General features: G+C 46.2%; 1 protein-coding gene across 4 annotated transcripts in view; it reads left to right on the top strand.

Moving 5' to 3' along the window:
- RALBP1 (ralA binding protein 1) overlaps positions 1 to 3242 on the top strand; it is a 60776-nt gene extending 57534 nt beyond the window's left edge. For all 4 annotated transcript variants that reach the window (XM_046025005.1, XM_046025003.1, XM_046025004.1 and 1 more), the window contains one exon: positions 1308 to 3242. In XM_046025005.1, the coding sequence (XP_045880961.1) occupies positions 1308 to 1574 (267 nt within the window). In that variant the 3' untranslated portion in view covers positions 1575 to 3242. The remainder of the gene's footprint in view (positions 1 to 1307) is intronic.
- Positions 3243 to 12270: the final 9028 nt, after the last annotated feature.

Genomic DNA, 12270 nt, shown 5'->3' with positions numbered 1-12270 from the left:
ACTCACCTGTGGGTAAAATGGGGACAAAGTTTTTTCTCATCCCTCAACCCTTGAAGTAGCCAGTGTGCATCAATTTGGCACTGGGGATCTGGGAGACAAGCGCATGGTGAAATGAAAGCAAGAGATTTACATGATCCTGATCAGAATTTCCCTTCTTATCCCAGATTAATCATTGTCTCCGGATGTTTTACCTCAGGGTTGAGAGAAAGCCTTTCTTGTCTTAGATTCCAAGAATGGTGGGGTAACTTTCTCTCATCCTGGTACATTCAGCAGCTGGGGCAGATCAGAGCTACCCACTGCATAGAAGACTAGAATTCCACAGAAAACAGTAAGTCCTATGGACAGAGTTGAGACGGGGCAGCCCAGTGAGGCTCAGAACACTTGCCTATGTTGTGGGAAAAGCAGAGCCACGGTTGGGACCTGGGCCTCCAGGTAGCTTCCCTTCTTTAGAAGGGCCTCACGTTGGCGCTTTATTTTGCTTTCTTAACATTTTACAGATCATATGAAAATCCTAAGTAGGGGAAAACATTCCAGAATTGTAGTACTTAGGGTACAGGCTTAGCTGCTGTAATGAAGAGAATACTCTTTTGTTTTGGAACAAGACAGTTCTGTGCCTTGCCTGGCAGACGTCTAGGTCTCCCACCCTCCACACGAGTGGAAGATACGTGGGGTCCAGAGTAGCGCCTTAGGTTTTATCCACTCTTTTAGCAGGAACGGGGAAGGAACCCAAGAACGCCGGGTGGTTAAGGGCCAGCAGCACAAGTAGAAGCCAGCATTTCTGCCCGACTCTGTTAGAGGCGCGGTGCCCAGCTACGGCTGGCTGCAGGGGAGGCTAGGACACACGTGCTGCGGGTGAAGGCCACTGTCGAGCCATCGGCGCTAGCCTGCCGCTTCAGGAGCTCAGCGGAGTTTGGGAGTAGCTCTGCTTTTGAGACAAGTCTGGGATTTCCTCCCGTCTCTGACTTGTCCCTTCTGTTGGCTGGTAAAGTCACGTCTATCTACCAGTTACCGAAGGGGTGGTCAGGAGCCAGTTTAAAACAAACCATTTTAAACACTAAAATATTTAATATCATTAAGCAAATTGTTTTCTGTTGTTGCGTGTATCTTTTCCAGATGTGTTTACTCTTCTGTAAGGAGGATTTTGTGCATTCCTGTTCAAGGTGTTTGTCTCATTTGCATATTTGTGTCCTCCTCTCCTGTTTCACAAATTGACTAAAACAGAAATAGATTCTTGTGTAGGAGACCCCTGTTCCTCATTGTCCCTCTCCCCTTCTTAAGTGACAACTGTTCCTTTGTCATTCCTCAAGATAAAGAACAATCATTTGAATCAAGCGATTCACGAAGAGCGGGAGGCCATCATCGAACTGCGGGTGCAGCTGCGCCTGCTCCAGCTGCAGCGCGCCAAGCCCGAACCGCCGGTGCAGGACGACGACGAGCCCGAGAGGCGTGGCGGTGCCGGGCAGCCGCCCAGAGACAGTGCCCCGGAGATGAAAGCAGCTAAGGAGCAGCCAAAGGCAGGCAAGGAGCAGGCCAAGCCGTCCCCGAGCAGAGACAGGAAGGAGACGCCCATCTGAGCAGCAGCCCGAGCGTCACAGAATCCCCAGACCCGACTAGACCTGTGCATCTTACTGTAACCCTGAGAGTCAGAGTGGACAACTCTCTGCTGTACATTCTGTAAAGATGTCTTTTCTTCTCAGACTCTTCCTTCTTTTCACACATATGACTTCTCCGCGTCAGGCTCAGGTTACACGGGAGGACAAAGCAGTGCACGCAGTGTGGGCTTGTAGGGGACAGATGAGTTTTCCAGATAGTGTCAGCTTATTTGAAGATTAATTTTCTTTGTTAACTTAAAACTATTTTAACCCGTGAGTGGCTTCTTTTTAAACCAAAAATCGTCTTTCTTTGCTTTTTTATTACAGCAGAATCAGGATCTCTTTTTGTCATTCAAGGGGGGGAACCAAACAAGGTGAACACTGTTCCTGCCTTGTGGATTGCCCCACAGTCTCACCCTCCGGGATCTCTGCTTACTAGTCACTCTTGCTCGTGCCTTTTACACCTTTTTGGTGCAGATTATATAATGGGGAGCTGCCTCATATCTCCTGATGGGCCAGAACGGCTCTTACTGAGGTTAACCTTTACCCACCCTTGTCACTCTCTCCTTTGACGGTCCTAAACCCCAGTCCACGAGCCTGAGTCACAGGATGGCCTAGCTAGTCCCAGACAGAGCTGCCGGCGGAGCCTGCCCACTGGCCCCGGGGCAGCTGCCTCGCTCCTTCGGGCTCCTCGCTGCTGGTGATCAGCGCATGTTTTCACTGGGTTGGTCACGGGTAGCTGCCTGGCCTGAGGCATCCACACCGAGGATCTGTTTCTGAACCCAGAAATAATCTGTGTGACTGATCTGCCGTTAAACACAGAATGAGATTGCTTGCTTGGGCTAGAATGTAAAAGTCTCTTTGCCTGAATAAGCCATATATGCTCTTAGACAAAAGTTTTCAGTGACCCGTTTCATCTCAGTGAACCTGCTGATGGACTCCCAATTGACAAGATTGAGCAATAGAAAAAAAAAAAAACCACTTTTCCTTTAAATGATAGCTGTGATCCCCCACCCTGTTTTATTGCTTCTGCAACTTCTCTGGTGACTGAGGCATCTGGGAGGTCCGCCCTCAGGCACCCTTGTCCAGTCATACTCTGTTGGAATCAGTGGCACCCATGAGGTAGGTCAGCTTTCACGGCTGTGAAGACAGACCCCACACACTCAAGGTGATGGAAACAAACCCCCCACGAGGGCTCTGTCCTCTCCTAGTTACTATTTATTTTCAGCACCTGTTTGATGCGGTTTTTTATTCTCTACCTATTGCACTGTTGTGACTTGTTGGCCATTGTTTGATTTTTGTACGAAAAAAAGCTTTGTTATAGAAATCAGCATACTATTTTTTTAAATCTGGAGAGAAGATATTATGGTGACTGAAAATATGGTCAGGTGTCAAATATAAACATATAAAAGCCTTCTTGCTGTCCCGTCGGTCATATTACATTCAGAATGTAATCTGGCAAATCTTTCATTTGCTGGCAGTATTGAAGGTTCCTTTTTTTGTTTGTGTAAACTCTAATTTCTATCAAGGTGTCATGGATTTTTAAAATTAGTATTTCATTACAGTTGTCTCAGCGTTGGCTAACTAATTTTTGCCAGGACCATTATTGATCAAGCAAATAAATTCAACAGCCATTTGAGGAAAAAAAAAACAAACTACCAAACCCAGAGTCTTTTTTTTTTTTTTTTTTGGTATATGTTCTTTCTTGAAGTAGTTAGCATCCTGCGGCTGACCCGGAGTTGGTTTGATATTTACAGTCCAAGAGTGCCCTAACCTTTTGTTTTAACTTGCTGTCTGCTCCTCACCTCGGTGGACTTTGTGCCCGTTGCTGGTGGCGAGGTTTGCTGTCCTTCTCCTTCCCCACATAGGTGCTTGCTGCTGAGGGAGCATGTGATCGTGCGGCCCAGTTGCCTGGGATCGGGGCTGCGGCTTCTTCTGTGAGTGATGGCCTGCTTCAGTGCAAAGTGCCCTTCGAAATGAAGCACAGGTCAGCCCGCCCAACTTGGCAAAAGAAAAGGTCGGTTATTACAAAGTCACTTACTTTAGGGGCAGACAGGGGTCTGTCAGGCAGATTAACTAGCGTGGATTGGGCGGGTCCTGATGAAGATTCCATTGCCTGGAGCCTCAAAGCTATAACTAAGTTGTGTTTGCTGACATGGGGCTTAACATAAGTGACCCTGTGTTAGGTCTCTTGTTTCTAACATTAACCCCCCTTTTGATGAGACTCTCAGCCTTGAGAGATGGGATCAAAACTTAAGGCATTCGTGCTCCTCTCTGCTCCCATTCTGGTGTTCTTGCAGTTTTCGCCCAGTGTTGGGTTCACATTCTTTAATTTGGTCACCATTCTGTTCTTTTCTGATGCTTATTCTTAGGGAGATCATTGCATCCTGGTAAGTGGCAGCATACATGGATGTAAAGCTTCTGAGAGGTTCAGAGCAGGGAGCTATTAGGGCTATAAGCAGGATAAATCCCAGTGTCTGGAGTGTGCTCCAGAGCCATGGTCCCCAAGACCCACATCAGTCAACAAAGGCCCTATTTGAAGGAGTCACTTTCGCCGCTGGTGTGTTCATAGATCTTAGCTGAGTCTCCACGTGGCACACAGGTGTCTCCAAGTGCAGCAAGTGGCACCGGCCACAGCACAGACACCTCCTTGCTCAGCTGACAGGTAACCAAGGGCCTTCCTGGTATCAGGAATCTCTCTGCAGTCAAATGCTCTACCCCTGAGCTATACCCCCAGGAATCTCTCTGGTAGGAGAGCTGAGGGTCTGCTTCCGCTGTGGGGCAGCTGTTGCTCTAGCGGCAGATTGTTCAGGACCTTCAGGGACTGAGGAGACGTTCTGATGACCGCATTTGCACTCATGCTTAGCCAGGTGAAGAGCGGAGTCTGTTGAAGGAAGTGAATCTGGAATCACGAAACCTTCCTGGGAAATCTGGTTTGTGTCTGTGGCTTGGGCCCAGGCAGCTGACAGCCACGGAGGCCAGTACAATTTCAGGATCTATGGACTGCATGGGTGGTTGTATTCTGGGTAGCATCTCGTATGTTTCTTGGTCCAGAGCCTGGATGCAAGGTTCCCCAGGTTTGGGATTGTTAACTGGAGAGAGAGGGATTGACCCGAGGGTTAGGGAGCCTGACAGGACTATGAGAGGGCTGAACTTGTTCCAGAGAAACCAAGGGATTGGGAATTAGAGAGAAGCTTGTGATAGACACAACTATGGGATCACCAGCATTATAACAGATCCAACGGTTGTTTAGATGCTGATGACCTGCTTGAGGTATGTGAACAAGGTAGTTTCTGGGCCAGAGGCAAGGCAAAGGTGAATAGAAGAATCCTAAAGACCTTCATGGTGTAAGAATTAGGGAAAAGGGGGCACGTGGGTGGCTCAGTGGGTTAAAGCTTCTGCCTTCGGCTCAGGTCGTGATCCCAGGGTCCTGGGATCGAGCCCCGCATTGAGCTCTCTGCTCAGCAGGGAGCCTGCTTCCACCTCTCTCTCTGTCTGCCTGCCTCTCTGTCTACTTGTGATCTCTGTCTGTCAAATAAATAAATAAAATCTTTTTAAAAAAAATTAGGAAAGGATGGTCAGAGAAGGAAGGAATAGAAAGGAACATTCTTGGCCCCATGTCTTAGGAGAAAGCCGTCTACCTCAGTGTTGGCTGCTTTTTTTTCCTGGTCTCTCTTCTTTTAAGATCTCCAGCCATTTGCACAGGCCTAGATGTCTGGTGGAGCCATCTTCAGTGCGGAATCTCCATCCAAGGTTTAATACCCTGTAACTCGGCAGCAGCATCAGTAGTCAGAGTACTTGGTAGGGTCCTTTCCACGAAACTCACTTTTACAAAAGCATCAGGGTAAAGCAACTATCTGTAAACGGTAAGACTTTAAAAATGCCCATGGTTAATAATCTGATGAGTTCTTCGTAGAAGGAAATGTAGTTATTTCATCATTTAAGGTAATTGGACAATGAGAATTTTGACAAATATCTAGAAATTGCAATTTCTGGATTACTTATGCTAGTAATATATATCTATACACATATAACCTAAGGGTTATTTATTTGACAGAGTGAGCGAGTGAGCAGTAGGGGAAGCAGCAGGCAGAGAGGGAGAGGGAGAGAGAGAAGCAGCTTCCCCCTGAGCAGGGAGCCCGATGTGGGGGCTCAATGCGAGACCCTGGGATCATGACCTGAGCTGAAGGCAGATGCCCAACTGACTGAGCCACCCAGGCGCCCCATCATATAGCTGAAGGTTTACCATACACATATAATCTAAGCATTTGACAATGCTTCCCACATATTTTAACATGTTAAATTAATGAAAGACAGCCTTTGAGATTTTCCAGGGGCCCTCTGAGAAATCTCGAAGTTAGTTTGAGGTTAAAAAAAACAAAAACAAACCAACAACAAAAAACCATTGAGAATTTTAAGAAAATGTCAAAAGTTTTGAACATTTGATTAAATAGGATGACAGGTAATTATGAAATAATTATCTAGTGCAAGTCACAATAGAAGCGATATTGAGGTAAATATCGGCGGTTATATAGTTGTGAACAGAAACTCTCAATATTGTGAAGACTGGGTTTTCTTAAATAATCAGATACCTGATAAAAACAGTGTAAAGCGAGTAAGTAAAATGGGGAAGAAGAACATCGTTGCTGTCGAGAGGTTAAACAAAACAAAACAAGACAAAAAACCCCACAAAACCACCTTTGCAATTTCTTACTAGGAGCAGAACAATCATCTAAGGAAACTTTGTCCTTTTAACTGAGAGAAAACCAAATTCTGATTTTTGTATCTGTGTATTTTTGATAATAAAATGGTTTTTTTTCCTAAAACACATTTTTAATGCATTTATATATTCCAATATAGATTTAATCTTTATTCTTTAATCTATATTCTGTCTTTATTCCACTCTCAGCCAGCTTCACTACACTTAAATTACTTTCCCAAGATTCCTTATCCACAAACTTTCTACAACTTTTTTCTGTCCAGATTTTGTCCTGGGTTTTCTCCTTAATTATAGAAAATTTAGCCAATCATTTACTTTCCATACACAGGTGTTTCCTTTCACCACCACCCTACTTTGAGAGAGAGTGGGGGGAGGGGAGAATGGGAGGGTAGAGGGAGAGAGGTTGTGGGGCAGAATCTTAAGCAGGCTCAACAAGGCAGGGCTCGATCTCACAACCCTTAGATCATGACCTAAGCAGAAATCAAGAGTCTGGTGCTTAATAACTGAGCCACCCAGGTGCCCCCACCCTTATTATTTCTAAGAAGCTTTTGTTACTATGCATTGATTAAAATTTGTCACCTTCAGGATCCTTCATTCCTAGTGAAAACAGAAGTAAACAACTGTAGACTCCTAAGCTAGGAGTCTGTGGATTGGCAGATTTATAGACACATTTTCATGGTTCCTAAAAGCATATTCTTCCTCTCAGTAAATTTTCCAACCTAGCACAAAATGTGTTTACCGATAGAGCCAAATGTCTTTATTTCCTCTATAAAAGGAAGCCAAAAGTGGTAAACCTTTGTTCAGTAATTCATGTTTCAGTATTTTTTTTTAAAGATTTGAGGGTCACCTGGGTGGCTCAGGTCATGATCCCAGGCTCCTGGGATCAAGCCCCGCATCAGGCTCCCTGCTCAGAGGAAAGCCTGCTTCTCCCTCTCCTACTCCCTCTGCTTGTGTTCCCTCTCTGGCTGGCTGTCTCTCTGTCAAATAAATAAATAAAATCTTAAAAAAAAAAAGTATTTGAGAGTGAGCGAGTGCACGCAGGGGCTGGGGTTGAGGAAGGAGAACATGTCAAGCAGCCTCCTGGCTGAGTGTGGAGTCCCAGTTGGGGCTCGATCCCATGACCCGAGCCGAAACCAAAAGTCAGATGCTCAACCAACTGCGCCACCTAGGTCCCCCAGTGTTTCAGTATTCTTATTTGGAAACTGATCTAGATATTCCATGAATATCCATTATTTTTCTCAGTATAACTTTAAGGTTTCAAGTTACCAAAAATATTTTGAAGACTTTTTAAATAGACCTACCAAAAAGCATAATTGTTGTTGAAAAGTTCATTTATAAACTTTAATTTACATCTATTTAATGCATTTGTTCTTAACAATTTAGTCTGGTCGTGAAAATTTCACGATATTAAACTGCTAACCACCATCCTACCTTTCTTGCTGACAAATTCTGTAACAGAGACATGAGCTTATTTGATTTTTAGTAAACTAAGGTAGAATAAAAGTTTTATGTTCACATTTAATGTTAATAACTCTAAAGACATGCCTGTTTTAATTAAACCAACAAACTTAAACTAGATTTTATTTACTGAAGATTATCCTAGATCACATGAACTTGAAAAACATTTGGGTTAGTTTCTGTGTTCTGAGAATATATCTGATTTATATAATACTTGTCCTTAAGCCAAATAGGGCTCCGTACAAATTAATTTGGGCAACATCATCTGGAGCTTAAAAAACAAAACAAAATACATTTATAAGGTATGTACATTTGACATGCATGCCTAAACCTGCAGACACAAACAGAGGTCTTGGAGCTTTAAGATTTCAGCTCTAAGATAGTTATAATAGTGCAGAACTCACTAGTTTATGAAAGAACAGTTGGATACAAATTTTGTTTTAGGCAGAATAGAATAAATTAAGGTTACCTGTTCACATGGCTTCTACTTTCCACTAATATTTGTAGAGAAGAATTTAAAGATCTTTTTTCCTGATGAGAATTACACAGAGCAGACCAGGTAGAATTCTTCATCACAGAAGACACAGAGAAAGAACGCAACTTCCACCAAGAAGGACTTTTGTTCTCAAAGCCTTCTGAGATGAATGGGGTGGTGGTGGGGTTTGGGGGTTTGTAAAGATGGCAGGAAGAGCTTTAGGTGGTTTTAGAGCCACGTTTCTATTCTTGTGGAGACTCATTTTGTAAGACAAGCAGAGTTGTTTTTATTTATTTACCGTTAAAAGTTTGTTTTTGGTAATCTCTACACCCATTGTGGAGCTTTAGCCCATGACCCTGAGATCAAGAGTCACTCATTCCGACTGAGCCAGCTGGGCACCCCAAGTACAGTTGTTTTTACCCCTCAAAGAACTGGGTTGCAACCTGAATGATGCCAAGAGGCTGACCCAACCTCCAAGTCCATCATCTTTTTTTTTTTTTTTAAAGATTTTTATTTTATTTATTTGACAGAGAGAGAGATCACAAGTAGGCAGAGAGGCAGGCAGAGAGAGAGGAGGAAGCAGGCTCCCTGCGGAGCAGAGAGCCCGACGTGGGCCTCGATCCCAGGACCCTGAGATCATGACCTGAGCCGAAGGCAGCGGCTTAATCCACTGAGCCACCCAGGCGCCCCTCCAAGTCCATTATCTTCAGCTTGCTTCTTTTCTATCAGGGAGACGATCTTCAACTAAGATGGAAATCAGAACAGTCCTACATTCTAGATTTCGAGCTGTGTGTCTTTGGAATGTTTTAGTAAATCCTTCTACAAAGACTTCAGAATCTTGTTCTTTCCTTTGGGACACAGGAATTCTTTTTAGGCCTTCTCCCCAAAACTAAAATGAAACTATCAGGCTCTGAATATCAGCTTCCAGTTTGGCCAAATTCTGGTCATTGAGCTAATTAAAAAAAAATCTTTCATCTAGCTTGTTGGGTTTCAGCTGAGACTAATGGTAAATATTCTTGTCAGTACTGAGCAACCCCGTGGACACGAGGTGTCCCCAAAGAAGGTGCAAAAGATACTATCATCTGATTGTCCAGAGCCACTCAGGATATTCAAAAGAGTGAGCCAAGTCCCTGAGAGCCGGCGACAGTTGTCTGGAAGGGAGAGTGCAACCCACATTTCTGTCTGGCCATATTCTGGGGTCCCAAGCCTGGCGGCTGACAAGCCAAGTTCTGTGGACACAAAATGAGAACAACAATAAAGCAATATAACTGCACAGGAGAGAAAGGAACGACACTCAGGGGTAACCGGAAACAAGTTCCTAGTTCTAATTCAAAGCTCTAATACGTAACAAAGGCTTTTTGCCTGCCATTCTGAATGTGGAAAGGAAGGGACAAGGTCACATTGTTCTTCCTCTGTTGACCAAGCACCACAGAGGTATGGAAGAGCTGACCCTGGTAAGAATTCTCACGGTTCGCGGGCTCCTGCCAGTTTTCCCCGGAGCCCAACTGCAGGTTCCAGAATGGGAGGGGTGTCCCAGCAGGTCTCCTCCTGGTCCCCAGAAACCGTAGAGGAGGAAAAACAAAAAAAATTTTCCCTCTTATTTTTTAAAAAAATTTTAAAAGATTTTATTTATTTATTTGACAGACAGATCACACGTAGGCAGAGAGGCAGGCAGAGAGAGGAGGAAGCCGGTTCCCTGCTGAGCAGAGAGCCTGATGCGGGGCTCGATCCCAGGACCCTAAGATCATGACCTGAGCTGAAGGCAGAGGCTTTAACCCACCGAGCCACCCAGGTGCCCCCCCCCCCTTACTTTTAATAGGGAGCTGATGGCTAGAACCCATTTTCCTCTAGGCATCTCATAAATGGATAAGCTTATTAGGTTCAAAGTTGTCTACCATAGGGATGCCTGGGTGGTTCAGTTGGTTAAGCCTCTGCCTTCATTCAGCTCATGATCTCAGGGTCCTCGAATTGAGCCCCACATCGGTTGGCTCTCTGCTCAGTGGAGAGCCTGCTTCTCCCTCTGCCTGCTGCTCTGCCAGCTTGTGCGCATGCTCTGTCAGGTAAATTTAAAAAAAAAAAAAAGTCCACCATAGCCACTGTACTCGAGATTATGCTTGGTAAGGTAAACCTGCTTGTTCATCCTTGTAATAAAATTTTAAATCCGAGGCCTCACACTGGACCCAGTCCAGCTAGCTTAGATTTAGTCTGACCCCAGACCCAGTCTGGTTTCTACCTTGGGCCCAATCCAGTTTTCAGGTTGGACCCAGTTAAATCTGGACCCATTCTGGTTTTTCAGTCAGGCTCAGTCTGGGAAAATCGTGCTCAAATCAAGTCTCAAGGCTCGTAATACAAAAGCTGCAAGGCTGCCTCCAAGAAGGACTGACCCACTGCCTCCAGCAGCCACAGCAGCGCAGCAAAGCTCTAGGGGCTTGGGGGGCGCCTGTGCCTCGTGGCTCACTGGTCCTGCGCACTGCCCGGTGTCTCAGTCAGAGCATGCTACAAATTTTAAGTTTGAGCAAAGACAGATACGAAACAGGCAATATCCCATCTAGCAGAGAGGAGTTCAAGGAGTGGTACAAAATGAAAGGATTGTAGGCAGAAGGGAGCAGGGACAGAGAAGTTAGAACTGGGGAAAAGCAGGTCGGTTACTGCGGAATTGCTTTCCTCAAGGGAATGGCCTGGGTCGCTTACCTCCCAGTGCCGGTCAGGCAGTTCCTGACTGGACTGGTTTCAAATCCACTTCCGGGAGAGCTGAAACTAAGCTGAGTCTTGGTTTGGTGACAGGTGGATTAGCGTAAGTGACTCCATTTTGGGCCTGTTTTGTTTTTAACAACAGGGGGCTGAGGCTTGAAGCCATGGCATGGCACGCAGCTGGCTGTTGCCTCTCCTGTCACTACGCCTCCCCGAGACAGGGCCTGAAGTGGCCTCTGCGGGCACCCTAGGCCAGTTCGGCTGGGCTCAAAATAGATTCTCCGGAGAGCCCAGCCCCAACAAAAGGCAAGAAACTGCTGAAAATCCCAGCTGCACTTAGAGAAAGCAAGAGCCACCTCTCCGGGAGGATGTCTGTAGTCTTCAGATCAAGGTCACACCCAAAATTCTCGGGGTTTCTCACCTAGGGATCAAAGAATCTCTCATTCAGTGCAAAATGGTCTCGACGACCTCTGCTGTCTGTCTTCCCGAGCAGGGAGCAGTAGTACGGAAGGAAGGGAAAGTTCTCTGGAAGGAGATATGAACTCAGCCCTGGCAGCTGGGGCGCAGTGGAGGGTGACACCTCTGGGCGGGCAGAGTCCCTGGAGGGCTGGTGGTGCCGTACTACTCTCTGGCTTTGTCTTTGACCTCGGCTGACCTTACCGTGGGGTTGCCATGTACAGACTTCTGGTTCCACTTTCACTTCAGATCAACAGTGACAAATATTTGAGTAAGGGTGCCCTGGCTCTCCTCCCCTGAATTTTTAGTTTGTGTCTGGCCACCCCACCTTAGCGCCACGGCTGATCCTACCTCTGCAGAAGGTTCCAGCGATGCTAAGTGTTGCACAGTCCAGAGCTCCTATTACTTGAGGGAAAGAGGAGAGACCACAGGGTAATTAAACGCAGGGGAAAAGGCACGAAAGCTGTCAAGTAGGTTGAGCTGGGGAGGGAGGGCCGGACTGAGGATTGACCAGGTTTGGCACTTTGCCTCTGATGTGGAGACTGGGGGGACACTCGCCGAGTGGGCGCACAGGCCGGTATGGACCCCAGTGGGTGGCATGGCGTTTGTGTACAGGAGGAGGCAGCTCTCAGATGGGAGATGATGGTCGAGCCAAACGGAACATTCTGGACAGCTGGAGGATGCAGGCCACCCCCACTCCAAATCCCATGAGCCTGTACCTGGCTGACCCTCGCTCTTCCCATCTGCCATGGGAGGGCTGGTTCTGCCACCACAGCCACTGTGGCCATGGCCACCTGTCCCGACGGCCGGTCACCACGTGGGTACCGCCACCACACGCCTTAAAGCAATGGTTGGCAACTGAGAAAACAAAATACAAA

The sequence above is a fragment of the Meles meles genome, chromosome 12 (assembly GCF_922984935.1).
Source record: "Meles meles chromosome 12, mMelMel3.1 paternal haplotype, whole genome shotgun sequence".
Taxonomy (NCBI): Eukaryota; Metazoa; Chordata; class Mammalia; order Carnivora; family Mustelidae; genus Meles; species Meles meles.
Note: the sequence above shows the minus strand (reverse complement) of the source record. Positions and strands in the feature narration are given on the sequence as shown.